The following is a 19,420-nucleotide window of genomic DNA, read 5'->3' as shown; positions in this document are numbered from 1 at the left end:
TGATACGGACACGGCCGTTATGTATCGGTAACGGTTGTATCCGCTGCACCCCACCAATTTTGTAGCCGTAACGGCCGTTATGGGGAGTAACGACTATTACTGCCCAGTAACAGTTAGGGCGTAACGGTAAAAAAACGGCTACTTTTTTTTTTGGGCTTTTTAAGGTCCGTTTTTTTACTTTTTTTTTTTAAACTTCTTTTTTCCAAACTCTTCCTAAATCATTCTATTACTATTTTCGACCAATTTTAGCTTGATATTTCAGATAAAAATAACTTATATTATGGATTTTCTTGATTCGAAGCTCCATGGGCCATTTTTCAGAAATTCTTCAAAAATAGGTATTTATACTTTTTATTAAATGTTTTCTTTTTTTGAAGACACAGGGTGTCCCCACCTCTTTTTTTTGAAGTGGGACTAATCCTTGCGGATACACGCAATCACTCACAACCACGTTTATCAGGTAAAGACAAGGAGGGGAATCGAACCCTCACTTTTTATTAAATGTTTTACTGTTTTAATGGTAGAATATGATGTGTTAATCATAATAGAATATATTAATGTCCATTTAACAGATTGTTGATGTCATTTTATATTTTTTTATAATCTATTTACGTACTATTTTTGGGCCTTTTTAAAAAAAAAAAATTAAAAATCAATTTTTTTATTTTTTTTAATATTCTTAACTTGAGGATGACAGGTCACAGACAGGAATCATAGTCATAGTCACAGCCACAGGTATGTTCCAGAAATTCCTCAAAAATAATTGCAAACACCTACACCTGTAAGATATTTTGATATTACATTCATTCTAATATATCTATCATTGATAGTAAATAGAAAATTAAATATATGAATTTTGTAGTCAAATTCAGGTTATCTGGTTCATAAATTCATCAGACAGTCTGATACAACTTCTCACCAAAGAGTGGACCGTTATACCACCATAAACATGTTCCAATTTATAAATGCATGCATATTTGGAATGCTTAGAATATTCTGGATTTAATCTATACTTTTTCATAATTTTTTGACAAAAAAAAAAATCACCGTTATGGGCTATAACGCCCCCGTATCACCGTTACGCCCCCGTATTCGTATCGATATCAGAGGGCACCGTTACGCCAACCGATACCGATACGGGATACCTTGCACCAAATAACAAGCGAGGACATTCTCCACAACTCCTTAGCCTTTCCTAAACCCGCTCCATGCTAACCTAGCAAGAGGTCTCCCCCACCTCCAATGGGAGAGACCAAGAAACGTTGAAGTGGGAAAGGAAATCTTTCTAGATGGACCCAATAAAAAGAACAATGCATGAAAAGGTGATTAACCAATTCCTCATCATTTTTGCAGCTTACACACATGTTAGGAATCATCATCCCTCCCTTCCAAAGATTGTCGATGGTCAAAACCTTTTTTTTTTAAATGAACAACTACCCGAGGGCCGCTATCTTAGGAGGAACTTTATAATGCTATATGAATTTGGTGCGAACCACCTCCCTTTACCTTCAATTCGCATAAAAACAGGAGTATAAGGATCAAACTGAAAAGGAGCTAGATTTATCGAGATTCCAAATCATTCTATCTGTGGAGAAGTCCAAGGAATAAGGATGAATTCACTCCAAAAGGGCCGCAAATTCCTCCACCTAGTCATCCCGAGGAAATCGCCTACAAGGTAGTTGCATAACCACCACATTTCCGATGATAGAGAAGCAACTAGCTACGGCCACTGAAGGATCCATGGGCGAGGTGGAAGATTCGAGAGAAAACTTTTAGGGGAAAGGATCCGCCGACTTTTAGGGGAAAGGATCCCACCCAAACATCCTCTCAAAATCAGATTCTCTCTCCATTCCCAAGAGAGAATCCAACACCTTCTAAAAATGCAGACTTGATGGAGTAAACCCCTCTCCACAAAGCCAAAGCTCTATATTGAGAGGAATCTCTCGTCCACTAACCTTCCTCCAAACACCCATACTTGCTTTTTATGAATTCCTTCCAAAGAGCTCCATTAGCATCCCCAAACCCCAAAGCCATTTCCCAAGTAAAGCCAATTTCATAGATTCGAGGTCTTTAATGCCTGGTCCACCATCCTCATATGCCTTGCAAACTTCGGCCCATCCCACCAAGTGAAATCTTCTTCTTCTTCTTCTTTTTTTTTTTAATCTTTGTCCTTTTACCACAAGAAATCTCACCTTAATTTTTCGAGCCAGCAGAGAACCAACACCGGGCATTTAAAGAGCAACATGAAATATATGGGGACATCTGTGGCCCTGCTTCATAAGAGTGATGCGTCCTCCGAGGATTTACTTACAAGGTTCCTTAACCATAATAAGGATTAACTTCTAGTAATGACTTTAACCTTCTTCTCCTGCTACTTCTTCACATCTTTGTGATTATTTAATACCTTGAGACTTTTGCTCCCACTTTTGGCTTTACCCATCATGATCTGACCTTTGATGTTCCCAAACTTAGATATTTCTAAGTCCCATTAAACTCACAATTTCAACATATTTAGCATTTTCCTTATCATGAAGATTTTCTCAATTTCACAACCAATCACTCATGATAGACTAAATGCACCTGTGTATAACATCTTATGCCCACCCAAGTCCCAGCAAGCAAGAATGCTTTGAAGCAACACCCTGCACTTGCACTTTGGCCCAAGAGATTGAATAGCATATCTGCTGACAGAGGTGAATGTGGGCCATTCGATGATACCGCACCTGGGCTATTAGCTCCATTTTTATGCTTATATCATCACAATATGTGTATTGGTCCCTCAGTTATGCGCATCTTCAAGTCACTATGAGAAGCTTCATCCAGACAGCATATGTAGATCCTACACCATAAGCGACATTTTCTGCTTCCTGAGTGTATAACAAATAAGACCTCCAAAGAGGAAGAACATTGAATTGGACTTTCCATCATCCAACAAGACTCTGCTCATCTACCAAGGTCATGATAATCCACAATCGTACAGGCCTTCAATGGCCTAGAATACATCTCCAAGATTTGACGGTTTATCATTAAGATATCATTCTAAATGGCCCCTCATTGTTGAGCTGAATGCTTGCAACTCAAAATAATTGGTCCATCCGCATATATACCATCACATGCAATTTTAGATAACCATGCAACCATTTAAAATAAAATAAAATAAAATAAAATCAAACATGAACAGTTAAACACGTGGAACCCTAGTCTGCACAAGCCAAGACACAATGATGATGGAACCGAACTTGATTTGATCCAGTAGTTCCTACCACCATCACTAGAGTCACTACTGAAGCGAGTGATACCCTAAACAGGCTTAATGTATTCTGGAGATGAAATAATTAACAATTAGTGAGAAATAAGTACTTAATGCAGGGGCATTTTCACATCGGGCTCGAGTGGGGTCGTCTGTGGGATGTAAGGGCACATTTGGGGTGGGCGGGGCCCACGAGGGAGGTCTTGTGATGCCCCCAACTCGGAAACCGGGCTCATAGAATTTTCGATTGCCGAATCCGATGCCGACAAAATTCGTAGTGCCCTATTCTCAGCTTCCAATACCTATACGCCAGATTCCGATCCTGGGATCCTACAAGGAGGATTTTCAAACTTACATTTATTTCGTAATAAGCATAACCACAAGTTTACCCAAATCACAAAGACAACATCATCATCACATATCCACTAATATAAACGGTTAGATACAATGCTAAAAGGGAAATACATATGTCAAAATCAAAGCTCCAGGAGTCTGTTGCATACTCCAAGCTCAACGCTGCTATAACCTAATGTCACCCGCACACATCTATCATGCATAAGCTTATAGAAAGCTTAGAGAGTGGTGAAAGTGTGTGCACAAAGTGAGTACCAAGTAAATAATACAATGTCATAAATCATATAATATCGGAGTAAACGGAAATACTGACAAGATCATGAATCATACGATATCAGAGTAAGAGGAAATATACTGGTAAGTCCATGAGTCCCATCAGCCATACCAAGGCTATGCGATGCAAAGCATGAATGCTAACGACCATATCAATGCAAAAACATAGTAACCCAAAATGTCATATGTCGAGGATGTAATGCAATATGCAATATGTGGTGCGAATGAAATGACCAAGCTGCAGTGTGAAGTCAGGATGATAATACATGGTATCGCAGGCTATGGGGCCTATCACAAAGGATTTCTATCCAAACCAGTCTCATACTTAAACTTGGATAGATAGACTTAATATGGTAAGCTCCTGATCTCAGGTTAGTCGCGCACCCCAACCGAAATCCTGGCCATTGCGAAAGTACACATAACAATTAGTTGTGCACCACCAGCCCGAGTGGATAGTGAATGAATGAATGAATGAGTATAATGCTGAGTATACAACTCCTGTTCAATCAATCCACAAATCAGTATTGTACATCTATGGGATCATCACTGGGATCTAGTACACTCTATATGCAATCGCCGCCCACTAGCATGCGACCATGCAAGTGGAAGAGACCCACTATCCGCCTAGCCAGCAGTCAGCTAATATCTACCCGGCACGTTGATAGTGGACCCATTCACGAGCTAGTCAAATTCAGCCTAACTATGCTCCTACCCTCGAGCGGATAAGGCCACACCCTCTTCCAACCGACCACGACACAATGGGAGACACGACCTCATAGTATTTAGCACTTGGGCGCTCATGTATCCAGTCGGTCTCGACGTTGGGGCGTCTCCTAGCCTCCGAGGTTTAAGGACTTTCACCCACGAACATCCAAAGTGTTCAGATGCTCGAACCAAATATTTTCAGTGTCTCATTTGACCATCCATGACATGCGTGTGGAGGTCATAACCCTGATGTCACTAGGGCGTATAATAATCACAATCACACAATGCAAGATGCATGAGTCATGTAGTCCAATCATACATCAATCATACACATACCGTGTGCTCATGTGGGATAACTCCACCTATCAGAGAGTCCCATAAACCATTTGTACTATGGCATATGCAATGGTTAATCGCATCTCATAATAAACATGCAAATGATGCATATGGGCATATATTATGATGCTATGCTATCACATACTCATAATCAGTATCAATAACCGGCATCGATAATCGGCTTCGACAATGTGAATATTTAAACAATATTACTCCCAAGGAATGACCCACATAGAGCATAACATATAGTGGACTCATGACCTCACACAAGGCCCTAATATACAACACTATGGGCCTCACTCAAGAGCTTAATATACATCACGATGGCCCTCTCACATAGGCCTAATATACATTACAACGGGCTCCATCGCCTGGTCCTCAAATGCACCACAATGAGCCTCATCACATAGGCCTCATATACATCACATTGGGCCTTAAACACGGGCTGAATATACATCACAGTGGGCCTCAAATACGGGCCGCATATACATTACATTAGGCCTCGACAATCGGCTTCAATATTCAGCCTCGACAATCGACCTCGATAATCAGAATCGGCCTCGACAATCGGAATCGGCCTCGATAATTGGCCTCGACAATCGGAATCAGCCTCAACAATTGAAATTGGCCTCGACAATCGGAATCGTCCTCGACAATCAGCCTCAACGCAAGGCAGGATCCATAGATGGACAGTCGATAATGGATCAAGTAATGTCAATGGGGCCCAATAATTTAGATTAACCCACTAGAGAATGATGAGAATGGGCCTAACCAGGCCTAAGGGAGGGTCACAATGTGGACATTTAACCATTATTGCCCATCAATGTGGACATTCAACCAATATTGCTCCCAAGGAGTGGCCCACATAGAGCTAAACGTATAGTGGGCCCATGGCCTCATATAAGGGCCTAATACACATCACTATGGGCCTCACTCATGGGCCTCATATAGATCACAATGGGCCTTGGCACATGGGCCATAAATACATCATATCGGGCCTCATATACATTAAGTGGGCCGTATCAACGGGCCGCACCAATGAGCCTCATAAACATCAAGTGGGCCGCATCAACGGGCCGCACCAATGGGCCTTATAAACATCAAGTGTGCCACATCAACGGGCCGCACCAACGGGCCTCATATACGTCGAGTGGGCCGCATTAACGGGCCGCACCAATGGGCCTTATAAACATCAAGTGGGCCACAATATGTGGACCTCATATACATCAGATGGACCGCATCATATGGGCCATAAGTCCATCATAATAGGCCTCATCAAATGTGTAACACCCTGGTTCTCAAAACCCGAGGACAACTGCTCAAGTACGAGAACCAGAGGGTTACGTCACGAAGTGAACTAACATTCATCTAAATAGCGGCAAATTTCATAACATGAAGTAAGGCAACATTGCATAAACTAAGGATAGCAAGAGTAACAAAAAGGAAGTTTAATACATGTAAATGGGAGCAAAATGACATCCCACAACAGGGGAAATACTTTATTACAATTCAAATAAAACACAGAATCTGAAATATGAAAGTAAATCTTAAAGTATCAGTTAAGCTCCAACGACTCAACAACATTCATATAAAGTTCTTCCTCGCTAAACTCCACCTCAGCCGTCCCTGGAATCCCGTCATAGGGGTCTCCACCTGTTATCAATCCTACATCTATTTGGTGCAACCGCACAATTGGGTGAGTGAAAACTCAGTGGGAATTTTTCGCAAAGATTCATGCATACCATGTCATTCCAAAACAGTTTTTAACCAGACATAATCAATCATATTGAAGATAATATGAATTTAAATGTAAATGTATTGATGTATGAATGTATGCTCAAGTCACAGATCTGGGGATGCACATCCAACTGTCAAAATAAAGGGTCGCCCGCGGTAGTGGACTACCTGGAAAAGACCATACAGACCGCCCGCGGTAGATTAACTACCTGGAATAGGCCATTCAGACGAGTGCGCCCAAGGATATCTCCTGAAAAAGTACACGGCGTACACCCAAGGAGAGTCTAATCCTGGAAAAGCCTCATACAAAGAAAGAGAGCCCAAAGAGGCACAAATGCACATGCTTTGTGAGTTTAACTGTAAGTGTTGGAACTTTCAGTAAATCAAACAGAGTGTGGCTTACACCGAGCACTCAGAAAAACTCATATGTCATGCGTGGATGTCATGCACCATGATACACATGTACACCTTATAGGAGTAACAAGAATGCTTTCATAAACGTGGTCAAAACTTACGATCTTTTAATAGGATATCAAGCATTCAAGTATGATCGCAACATAAATACATTTACTTTCTCTAGCTCCAAATGAAGGCCCACAAATATGACATATTAGAAGTGATTAATTTGTAAATGAGTTCATTCTACATTCATCATGAAAGATAGTATCCCACACAAAATTTTGATTTGTAATCTAGAATGAGATGATATATCAAAATTCTTGTCATTACTAGTAGGGCTATGATCAACATCAAACAATTACTAAAATACAATAGAGAATGCAAGGCTAGATCCTAATCACATAAATGTAGGACTTGAGTAATAGAAAATGAAGTTTTAGCTCATGTCCATCACTACAAAAATAGAAATAAAAGAAATAGATTACTATTCCCATTATTCTAAGATCTCGTGCACGTTACATTCAAACTAAAATAGGCCTAACATATATAAGAAGTAACGGGGCAATTGTACTATTTATAAGATAGGTGGAAACGAGATTTCTTACCTCATATTATAACTAGTAGGAGTATGCATATGATCAAGCAATTTCAAATGTGGCATAAGAAGTATAATACTAAGTTCTATAAATGAATTAGAGCAATAAGACTTAATCATTCACTCATGATTATCAACATCAATTAGAGGTTAAAATGAGTGAAATCAATAGTTGCACTATTCTAGATTTTTCTATTCCATAGGATCAAAACTACTTTGGAATTCAATGACATGAAAGAAGCACTGTGGGATATTCCTCACCTTGAAGTGTGGATTCTCTTCTTTCTAGAATAGGGACCACAAAGGAGTCCAAAGCACTCGATCTACCCTCACTAGCTTGAATTGACTCAATTCGACGTATTGAACCTAGATAGAGATGATTTCAGTTTTTATCATAAGACTTAGAATGATATAATAATAACCTGATTAAAATCCAAACAAAGACTCTAAAACTACCTTACTTGAATGCGTCCCAAACTTGGCTTGAGTTCAAACTGAGTCAACTCAGTGCCAACCCGATTACAACCCCCTTCTACTCTTTCTTCCATTCTTCTTCCTTTCTTTCCCTTTTTCTTTTCTTTTCTCCCAGCATGGTGGGGTTCCAGCAAGGTCTGGACCCAACCAGACAGTGAGTTAGAGTCCTGACTCGGTTTTGAACCGAGTTGACTCCGAGACTCGCCCCATCTTTTCTTCTTCTCTCCGATCTTCTTCTTTCTCCATTTTCTCTCTCATGCTTTCTTCTTCTTTCTGCAACCTTCAGTGCTAAAGTGTCCAGCCACACATTTGAACCCAAGCAGGTCCTGAAGCATGCTCAACTCAGTGAGTTAGAGCAATCCAATGACTTGGCTCGACCGTGACTCAACCCGCCTTAAGGCGACAGCCCCCCAATCAGCACTTCTTCTCTCTTATTCCCTTACTTCTTCTAGCTTCTCTTTTCGGCTGGGATTCCAGTAACCTCCAGCTCGAACTAGCACGATTGACAGCAACTCGGACCGCGACTCGGTTGACTCCGCGACCAGTTGCGGCAGCGAGTCGACTGTATGACTCTCACTCCCTCTGCTTTCACTTTGCTTCTTCTCATTCGTTTGCTTCTTCTTCTCTTTTTTCTTCACTATCTTTTTCTCTTTCTCTTGCTTCTCTTCTCTTTCTCCTTGATGGAAATCCCGAATGGGAAGCTAGACTCGGCTGCGACTCGAACTGAGCCGACCCAACATGATGTGGTAGCGGCGCCTCTCTCTCCCTCTTTCTCTTTTTCTATTTCTTTCATTTCTTTTAGCTATCTCCCAGTGCGCCCTAAAATTAGGCTTTTTATAGCCGTTTCTATCTCTAGAACCATCCACAGCTAATCCAAGTGATTAGCGTGTTGTTAACACATAACTGCTGAGAGAAACTTATCATCAGAAATCTCTTAAACTTCTAGACGTATGAATGGGCCCAAATAACATTCGTTGATGAGTTTTAGGTAGGATGGACCACACAATGAACGGTTTGGATTAGTGAAAGGACCCGATCTTTAGAAGAATGGGTTTCACTGTCAGTTTAAGGAAGATGACCCATCAGTCATGGTGATTTCGCAATGTCCGGCTGATCCAACGATCAGAGCCGAACGGATGGTGAGGATTTCATCCTAGAGCACGGTGGGACCCACCATTCGAACGGTCGATTAGGTTTTCTAAGGAGATAGGTTTCCAAGTGCGGTGACGGTTTTCTTGTTGTAAGGAAAGCCCTAAAGTCTACGTGGATTGTAAGGCCTGGATTCGCTAAGGTGGAGGGTTAGGATGAGAGGAAGAACGCACACGAGGTTTGACAGCGAAGCAGATGCATTCTATTTTTGGAAATTCCCTCTCACGCATGCTTCTTTCGCCTGAGATCGTGTACGTTCACACAAGTGGTCACATGCGGTAGTTTTGGGGGTTTGGTTTAAATTTCGTCCTGAACATGATGGACGGTTTGGATTTCTCGAAAAGGGTTTGATGGTGGGCCATTATCAGCAATAGACGGACAACCTGTTTGAAATTCAGACGGGCGGGACTCTGGAATTTTTGGAGTTTTGGTTTTCATCGGGTCAACAGTTGTTTGACCCGATGCTAGGTGTTGTGCACGGCGTGTGCACACGCACAGTTCGAATGTGGGGTCCATAAAGTGATCAGCACTGATCCGCGCCGTTCATTCTTCTCAGGTGGACCCTAGAGCACATAAGGTTAAAGATTTCCTAGTATCATCGTTTTTGGAGTTTATTATTTGGGGTCTTATCATAGTAAAATGGTGTTTGTTTTAGTTCTGGTACGATTTAAAAGGTGGACCTGAGCGACTAAGCCACACATTTATTTTAGTCTTTTAGCTACTTTCTATGGTGAGAAGATTAACTGGACTTATGGTTTAAGTGGTCCGAAATAGTAAAGGTTAGTGGTGTTAATTATATGATTAGGCTATGTATATGTGCATACTATGATGTAGATATTGGATTACCAATTTTCTTATTTTATAAAGTGGTTGGTGAGTTCAAAGGTGGGTCCCACTTGTGAATTTATCCTAGATGAGGGTTGATCATTTCAATTGGGCTGTTAGTTTTTATTCTCGATATTAAGTTAGTAATCCTAATGCGTGTTTACAGGGAGATCGAATCTTTCTTAGCATTGGGACCTTGCTACTGGGTTTAGGTTAGATCGTAGTTGTTGGAAAGTGAGGCGGTTGGTCCCATCTCGAGTTGAAATTTATGATAAAAATTTGAGGGTTGTTACACATGTTTAAAGTAATTTAGATCTCTATAGCAACACCTGAGTATAGAAAATACGGGGTGTTACAAAATGGGTCGCAAATGCATCAAATTGGGCCTCAAACAAGGGCCACACATATATCAAGGTGGGCCCCATGATTTGGACAGTTTGGAGAAAAACATATACTACATGGGTCCCACCATCCATACCTGGATGGTGGACTGTATGGATGAACACATGCATCGTGATAGGGCCCACCGTCTAGATCATGGTGGACCACGTCAAAAAGAAAGAGAAATAGATGGACGACTTGGAATAAAACATATATATCATTGTAGGCCCCACATGGCACTATGGATGCACGGAGTGGATACAACACTACATCCAAGTGGGCTTCACACGCCCTGTCCAGATGGACAGCGTGGATACATGACACATACATCAGAGAGGGTCCTACATGGACGGTGTGTATAAGACACATACACAATAGTGGGGTCCCCGCAATGTTAGATGGACGCAGTGGATGTAAAATAAATGCATCAAGGTGGGTCCCATCCCACACGTGTGAGTGGGTGCATCCAGCACCGTCCTATGTTGGACGGTGCAAGTGAAACAGATACAATATGGTGGGCCTCAGGATTTGCTGACATCAATACATCAGCTATTTGCTAGTGTGGGGTCTACATGTGTGGACGGTGTGGATGGCATGCACATCATGGTAATCCCCACCGGCCCAAGTATCTAGACGGTGAAGGATATACAATGTATACATCATTGTGGGGTCACGTCCCACGTGAACGGCCACCACATCAGGGCCTCATCATCCCTATGTGGACGGTGTGGATGGCGTAGATGAAACACATACGTCAGAGGTGGGTCCACACGTGTGGCCCACCACAGCTTTTGGAATAAAGTTGATATTCATATTTTCTTCATCCATATCTGTCCGGGCGGATAGGCAATGGCCTGTCCACTGGACATCATCAAAATGGGCCCTACGTGTAGACGGCATGGATATAACATATCCTGGTGGGCCATACACATACACATCAGGTGGGCCACGCACCTCATCATCTTCATCATCATACACAAGGAAAGGAGAGAGAGAGAGAGAGAGAGAGAGAGAGAGAGAGAGAGAGAGAGAGATTGGGTGTAGTGGAGGGACCCCACCACTATGGGCCCCTCCCTTTCTTACAATGCATACATCAAATGGGTCCCATCGAATGTGGGCCCTCAAATCATAAAATCAACGATGGATCACCCACCATTTTCATTCTTCTCTTCCTTCTTCTGCCAATGTGATTTAGAGCTCCAAGGGGTGCGATTCAACGGTCGAAATGGACTTTGGATGGTGGAGATGGAAGGTAGTCATGGAAGCTTGGACGATTGCTATCATGGGTGTTGCTTGAAAATGGAGAGAGAGAGAGAGAGAGAGAGAGAGAGAGAGAGAGAGAGGTGATGGTAGAGAAGTGATTAGAGAGAGGGAAGGTGAGTGATGGATGGGTGTACTTGATGGGTAGAGAGAGAGAGAGAGAGAGAGAGAGAGAGTTTTGACTTTAGGGGTTGCTTGGGGATGGGTGTTGTACTTGACATGATGGGATGGAGTACTTGACATTTGATGTGATTGATGGGACATTCTCTTGGGATAGCAACGCGTGGCGTTTTCTTCCAACTGAACGTAGGCCTACATCTCTTGGCCCAGGTATCGCCTCGGCGCACAAGCCACGGCGTCGAAACCGCAGCAATGACGCTGTCGCAAGGGTACAGATTTCGAGTCGAGTTGACTTTGATATACGGGGCACAACTCAGGATCTTGCGCAAACGCCGATAACAGATTGCGGGTCACTGGAATTCGACCGGGAGGACCGCGGAAGCCTATGAAATAGTACGAGCTAAGATACGGGCCTCACAGGTCTCGTGTTCGAGACTCCTCACTGGGTGTGATTAATGTGCATTTCATACCGGACTTGAGTGGGGTAGCCTGTGGGATGCGGGGACACACTCGGGGTGGGTGGCCCATGTGAGGCAGTATACCCATGTGATTTGGGGCCCAAGATGTGAGGTTTGGGCAATGAGATAAAGGGGATTAATTCGCCATACTCTTAATAGTTTGAGCTTGTAGAGCAAGTGGTTAATTGTTCTGCATAAAATTGGTATTAGAGCGGGATGTCTTGTGTTCGAGACTCCTCACCGAGGGTGATTAATGCAGGGGTATTTTCACACTAGGCTCGAGTGGGGTCGCCTGTAGGATGTAGGGGCAAACTCGGGGTGGGCAGGCCCCACGGGGGAGGTCATGCCAATGTGATGCCATTCACACCTAGACAAGCATTTTTAGGAATCAATCTCACTGATCACATGATCTATCGTAAACAATCTTGGAGCCATGCCTACCTAGTGATCTGCAGCATTCTCAAAGACTACATCCCTTAAACTAGAAAGACAACGTTCCACTCTAGGAACCCCACACTCCAATCCAGGAAAGCAATCGTTTCATCCAAGATGATTTCATCATTCCAATCCAGGAACTACACCCTTCAATGCAGAAAGCTTATCTACCAAACCAGGAAGATTCATCTCTAATCGAAGAGAGAAACATTTCTTATTAAGGAAAAAATTTCTCCACTACGAAAAATGTGGCTAAATGATAATCTAGTGGACCTACTCCCACTATTCTATGCATACATAATCATTATGGCCAATTTCACAAGTATTTCACAAGGCTTGCACCCACTAGTATGAGGATTTGCCCTTATGATCATATAACTCACCACAAGGTCTTTCTTGCTTTAGCAGTTTTACCACTCATGAGAAAACAATGGAGTTCATTGCGTTTACTACTCAATCACAGCCAATATCACACGTGTGAATAAGGTAGGATTAATGATCAAGATCACCCATGTGAATAAGCTAAGCCATAATGGTCCACTGCTATGCAACGTAAGGTCCACGATCACAGCATGCCATTTTAAAAACTTCATGCATGCATCAATATCATGTACTCATTCACATTTTTGCAACTATATGTGGCTGCGTGTGGACGGACACGTGCGTGTGTGTATAGATTCTTGTTTCATAATAGAAATGCAATCAGGGTCAAAAGATTGAATCCGAACTTGCGGATTATCACATCCAACTGATGAATCATCACATCAAGGTATCATCTCTCATTTCCCTATAGCCTAACGGTTAGAACATTTATTTACGCCTTATTTACCACAGGATGCATCAAATGGTCTATCTCTTAATACAAATCATCATAGATCTAACATGGCAACACACGCAAGTCCATGATCACACATGACAATTGACAACGACCCATTATTTTCATTTTGGGCCCCATGTGAACGAATATGAGATCAGATGGAGCACCATGTAGGCCTCGTGAATGTCTACATACCAAAAAGATGCCACGATGCATATCATGAAGACATGAACCTTATGTGCTGATTATGGGCCAGCAGGATGTGATCACAACAGTGACTTTTAAGTCATCCCCAGTCAGAATGCATTAGTCCCAACACACGCACACATACCATACGCAAGCCCGAAGCAGGTGAATTTATGTGCATAAAATCCACATGTAAACATCCATTATATCTACAAAGCATGGATGGAGTTAATGAGCTTCTTGTATGGGCCCACTAGGATTTTCACAATTGAGGAGGTCACACATGAGTCTATCCAGTATGATCAGATTGTGAGGGTCCCACAAGTACTTACTTTCACACATCAACTTGGCGTCTATGGGCCACAAAAAATCGTGTTACCTCATGATGCGCCTAATGCAGTAAACTAGCCCATATAGTGCAGCCCACTGATTGTGATGAAAAATTACAAACCATGGTAATTAAATGGCACATATGGTCACAGCTATAGTTTTGTCAAAACAAAATAATAAAAAATGTCTCATGCATCCACTTGCCCAATGAATCAGTCCACAAACGGGCAAAAATTCATATGCAACGACAGGATGGCTCTTTGGGGGTCTAATTCTGCCATGTGCCAATGTCTGGCCTTGAATAGTTTACACACCATTACCAAACACCCACATAATAATGATGCTCATAAACACCATTCAATAAACTAATGTGCATATAAACCAAATAGGCTCATGATCGGGGGCACAATTAGATTTTACACCCATGGAGGGTTCACACATGTCAACACTTGAAATGGCCTTTGTCTAAACTCATTTGTGGACCATTGCAAGAATTTTATGCATGATCATGTGGCAAAGCAAAGCTTGCATTTGTGGTGTGTATATGAGCTGCTTTATATGCACGTGTGGGCTAAGCAAAGCTTGCAATTGTGGTGTGTACATGAGCTGCTTTATATGCACGTGTGGGCTAAGCAAAGCTTGCAACAAGTTTTTTTCAGGCATGGTCAAATTTCAAACAAGTACATCTAGCTATGACACAATCACTGGCCGCTTAGAACCATCAAAATATCAGTGACCGCAGACATGCATTAGAAAGAATGTTGACTGCTTAAGAGCTCCTCAATCCATTTCTTGGTGAGTCGATTCAAATTTTGCTAGTTTCAACCACAGTTACCCCAAAACCCATTCAACCTCACAAAAGCATATACACTCTCACTTCCCATTTCACGTATCTGGGTAAACTACAAACATGCTTTAAAATGAAGCATATTCATCCACCAAAAAAAAAAAAATGTATTCCACATCCGGTTTCTCAGAGCATTCCCTTCGTCCATTTATCAGTTTGGAAAATCTCCACCTAACAGTGTTAATAAAGAAATAAATAATAATAAAAGGCATGTCTCAACTTAGAGGAGATTAAGAATGAGGAAAAATCAGATTGAAACTATTGCATAAATAAAGAACAAAATGTATAAAATCATCATTATGAAATTCAGTTAAAGGAAAGAAAGATGGTTAAATAAAAGACTCACACTGCTCATTGGAGCAAACAAATCCTCAGGCTCCAGCTTCTGGAGATTTCGCCTGCCTCTGCAATTCCTCATCTGCTCTCCTCAGAAACTGATCCCAACCACTCCCTGGGCTTGTATCCAAGTAATCGTATGGAACCGTGGTCTTCAACCCAGGGCGGACTGTGCACTGACTCTCAACAATCCTGAACTCAACATGCTCACCTCTCTCTTTCCGAAAATTCTCCAATTCATCCCAAGTAAACAGTAGAGGAAGCGTAAATGCCCCCCAAGGATTGAAATCCATGAGCTTCACTCGCCTATCCTTTGTAACATATACATCGAAGGTGTAGTCCTTCGATTCGAATCCCAACTGCACATTCTCCTCAAAGAATTCTCTAATCAATAGTTCGAGATCTGATTTCTTCTCGAGTAGTACAGGGTAGAATCCAGTGACCTCACGCTGAGAGACGCCGACAAGGTGTTGGTCGAGAACGAAGCAACGGAATTCCATCTCGGGGTGGAAGGAAGGGTACCATTTCCGGAGGGCAAGAAAGAACCGAGGTGAGCGCGAGGAAGTCTTGTCCATGCAGGAATCATATGCGTGGCAAAGGTCATGGACGGCACTGTCAGATGATCTCAATAGGAGAGCGATCTCGGCAAAGGAACTGCAACGGAGAGTGCCACTCATGGCGATCCAAGCTGCATCCTTCGGTGAGCTCCAATTCAACTTGGGAAAAACGGCACCACCGAGGGTTTCAATGGAATCTTTTATTTGGGATTCAAGGTCTGGGAAGCAAGGCGGGGATGGAGATACTTCCTCAGAATCTTTCAGAGATTCTTCTTCAGAATCTTGTTCAAAATCTTCTTTGTAATCATCATCATCGTATGAGTTGGGGTTTCTGCGGGGTAGGGCATCATCACCGGAAATAGAAAGTGGGAGGAGGAAGGGTTTGGAATCTTCTAGAAGGTAACTGACAAAGGATTCAGGGAGCTCATGGATTAGAGTTTTGATGGAGAGAGATTTGAATTTAGGGTACCATTCTTGGATTTGGCAGCGGTTTACTTCTTCTTGCTTCATGTTCAAGAAGAGAAAAGGATACAATTTTAATGAGGCTTTTGCTTTTTCGTACCTGTGTTTTAGGATGGAGTTCTTTTCCTCTCCTCTGGTTGACAAACATAAATAATAAGGGAAGAAATATCAAAAACAAGAAAATAAATAATAAAAATTATCTATCTACCTAGCAAGCACTTAGCTACTATCAGAAATCATTCACTGTTATAAACTTTTTCTCTAATGGTTTGTTTAGTTGTCCAAAACGCTTTTTCTCTAATGGCTTGTTTGGTTGCCCAAAAAGCTCTGTCCAAATGGGCTTACATAGATACCAGCACTATATATGGTTTGCCAACCATTTGGGGACCAATTTCGAGAAAATATGAGATAGGGTAATGCAAAAGGTATACTTATCCACTATGTAATCTCTACATAGTAGTAAAAACATAAACATAACTTAGCTGCATTTCCTACTCTCACTTTGATACTACTTTGAAGCGAGACAACTAACCGTTTGCTCTAAAAGCTCAAACTAATAGAGCATGACGAATCAATTCCTTTATCGCATAACCCAAGCCCCACTTCCCATGGGTTAGGTCCTCCGCCGAACCCGCCTCGTGAGCCCAACATCACATGAGTTCAGCCTCACATGAGCCACTCTCCTCACACAAGTGGGGCTCACCTCACATGAGCCACCTGCCCCTAGTGTGCCCCTACATCCCATAGGCCACCTCACTCAAGCCAAGTGTGAAAATGCCCATGTATTATAGGTGAAGTGGAGTAGAGAGCTTAGGACTTGAAGTTGAAAGGGGTAAAACTTAAGAATTGGAAGTGCTTTTTTTTAAAAAAAAATAAAAATAAAAGTCACGCTTTGCATTTGTTTTACACCATTTAAATATACTCATGAATCTTAAGTTGTATACCTGTCACACTTAGAGAGCCAATTTTTTTTTTTTTTCAAAAGCTTTAAATAAGCTATATTTTTTAGCCTGATCCGGACACATTGTGTATTTAGTTGGTCTAAGGATGCTGAGTCAAGCTTTGATTAGCTAATGATGCAGGTGCGTGATAGGTGTGATTCTAGAAATACACTCAATTCACAATAGGACGCATAGTTTGAATGATTTGGATAGTTGTACTTTAGTACTATGTGTGAGGAGGATGAGTTAACACCATCTTTAAATTGGTACTCAACTAATACAAATTTATCAAGCCAAAATCTTAAAATTCGGAGTTTTAACTGATGCTTACACTATACGCTGCAATAGCGTACACTAAACACAAATAGCATCTGCAATACGAAACTTGAGCTATTTGGTTGCACTATGTAGCGCCGCAGTGTAACTAATGGATGAATTGGATGATATACAAATATCATAGTGGGCCCATGGATTTTCAGTGTGGCACGATCTTCCTGCAACTAGAGGATTATGAACAGTCTCTCAAAGGGAGAGTTAATAAGTGACCATTTTAAGACATTCAATTACATAGTAAATGATAATTAAATAGGTGTATATTACATAAATGATTTAGATAAATGGCAATTAAAAATTTGTATGATAAAAATAAGTACAAAAAACAGCAAAAAGACTTCACTGTGATGATCGGATGCCCCAATATCGGTGTCGCTGGCTTAGCGACACCGAAACCCGGTAATTTCGAATCTTTACTGGATATCGGCGAGATTTCGTCGATTTTTTTTGGATTTTCAGATAAAATGGCGAAATTGTCGACATTTTCGGTAATTATCGGCCATAAACTCAATAGCATAAATACTGAAAAATCCAAAAAATAGAAAATACTTTTTTTCCCTTTCTTTCCTGCAGTTGGATTGTAGATGGACAGCTCGGTCTTCTTAATCTCACTGGGATTTTCCGTCGAAAATTCCTCCGTTGCTTTGTCAGGAAGAATCACATTGAGCTGCTTTCTCGAAAAGAATAGCGTTGAAGATGGCGTAGAACGGGATTTTAGGGTTAAACGAGGAAAGGGGTTTTTGTTTCCTTTCGTTTACGGAGGGTTTATATAAGAAAGGGTAGAAACGGATTGGCTACTCTCCTGGCACTAGCCCGGTGGCTGATGGTCGGTCTCTGTGGGCCCTACCATGATGTATGTGTTTCATCCATGCCGTTCATCCATTTTTACAGATTATTTTATGGTTTAATCCAGAAAATTAGCGGGATATAAATCTCAGGTGGAACATGCCACAGGAAAACAATACTGATTGGATATCCACCATTAAAATCCTCCTAAGGCCCACTGTACTGTTTATTTGACATACAATCTGTTGATTAGGTCATACATCCCTAGATGAAGGGAAAAAACAAAGATCATCTTGATCCAAAACTTTTATGAGCCCCAAAAGGTTTTTAATGGTTAACGTTAATTTAACATTGTTTCATGTAATGTGGTCCATTGAGATTGGTATATACCTCATTTTTGGCATTATACACTAAAATGATCTAGAAATTTAGATGGACGTCATGGATGAAACACATACATTACATCACGGTGGGTCCCATAGAGCACCGACCACCTGCCATTGGCTGGTGGCAAGACAGTAGCCAAGCCGTTTCAAAAAGGAGCAAGGGGGTTTTTCCATGCGGATTGCGTGCCGAGTACTAGGTTTACACTAAGCCTATTGAATAAATTGCGGACCTATTGTGATATATGTATTTTATCCGTCCATTCATTTTAACAAATAATTTCAGGCTTGATAACAAAAATGGAGCATATTCAAAGCTCAAATAGACCACACCACATGAAACAGTATGAAATGAACATCTACCATTGAAAAATTCTTACCGGGCCACAAAAGTTTTAGATCAAGCTGATATTTGGTTTTTCCCTTCATCCATGTCTTTGTTATCTTATGAACAGGTTGAATGACAAATAAACATCACTGTAGGCCTTAGGAAGGTCGAACAGTGGTATCATTATTCCCACTGTTGTTTTTTACAGTGTAGTCCACATGAGCTTTGGATATGCTTCAATTTTCAGTTCAACCCCTCAAATAAGCCTGGCTCAGGGCTACGTAAGATTACGACAAAAAGCAACCTGCCATATCACCCTCCTCCCTTCATGCTTAAGCACTGCGAGACGGATGCTCCCTTATG

The 19,420-nt window shown here is 41.6% G+C and overlaps 1 protein-coding gene across 2 annotated transcripts in view; it reads right to left on the bottom strand.

The window, feature by feature from the left end:
* Positions 1–18,306, bottom strand: part of LOC131237351 (uncharacterized) — a 32,207-nt gene extending 13,901 nt beyond the window's left edge. For both annotated transcript variants that reach the window (XM_058235061.1, XM_058235062.1), the window contains exons 1-2: positions 18,110–18,306; positions 15,278–16,419 (exon numbers count right to left, since the gene is read on the bottom strand). In XM_058235061.1, the coding sequence (XP_058091044.1) occupies positions 15,303–16,334 (1,032 nt within the window). In that variant the 5' untranslated portion in view covers positions 16,335–16,419; positions 18,110–18,306 and the 3' untranslated portion in view covers positions 15,278–15,302. The remainder of the gene's footprint in view (positions 1–15,277; positions 16,420–18,109) is intronic.
* Between the last annotated feature and the right edge of the window lie 1,114 nt (positions 18,307–19,420).

The sequence above is a fragment of the Magnolia sinica genome, chromosome 2 (assembly GCF_029962835.1).
Source record: "Magnolia sinica isolate HGM2019 chromosome 2, MsV1, whole genome shotgun sequence".
Taxonomy (NCBI): domain Eukaryota; kingdom Viridiplantae; phylum Streptophyta; class Magnoliopsida; order Magnoliales; family Magnoliaceae; genus Magnolia; species Magnolia sinica.
The sequence above is the reverse complement of the archived record's forward strand: the minus strand, read 5'-3'. Positions and strand labels throughout refer to the sequence as shown.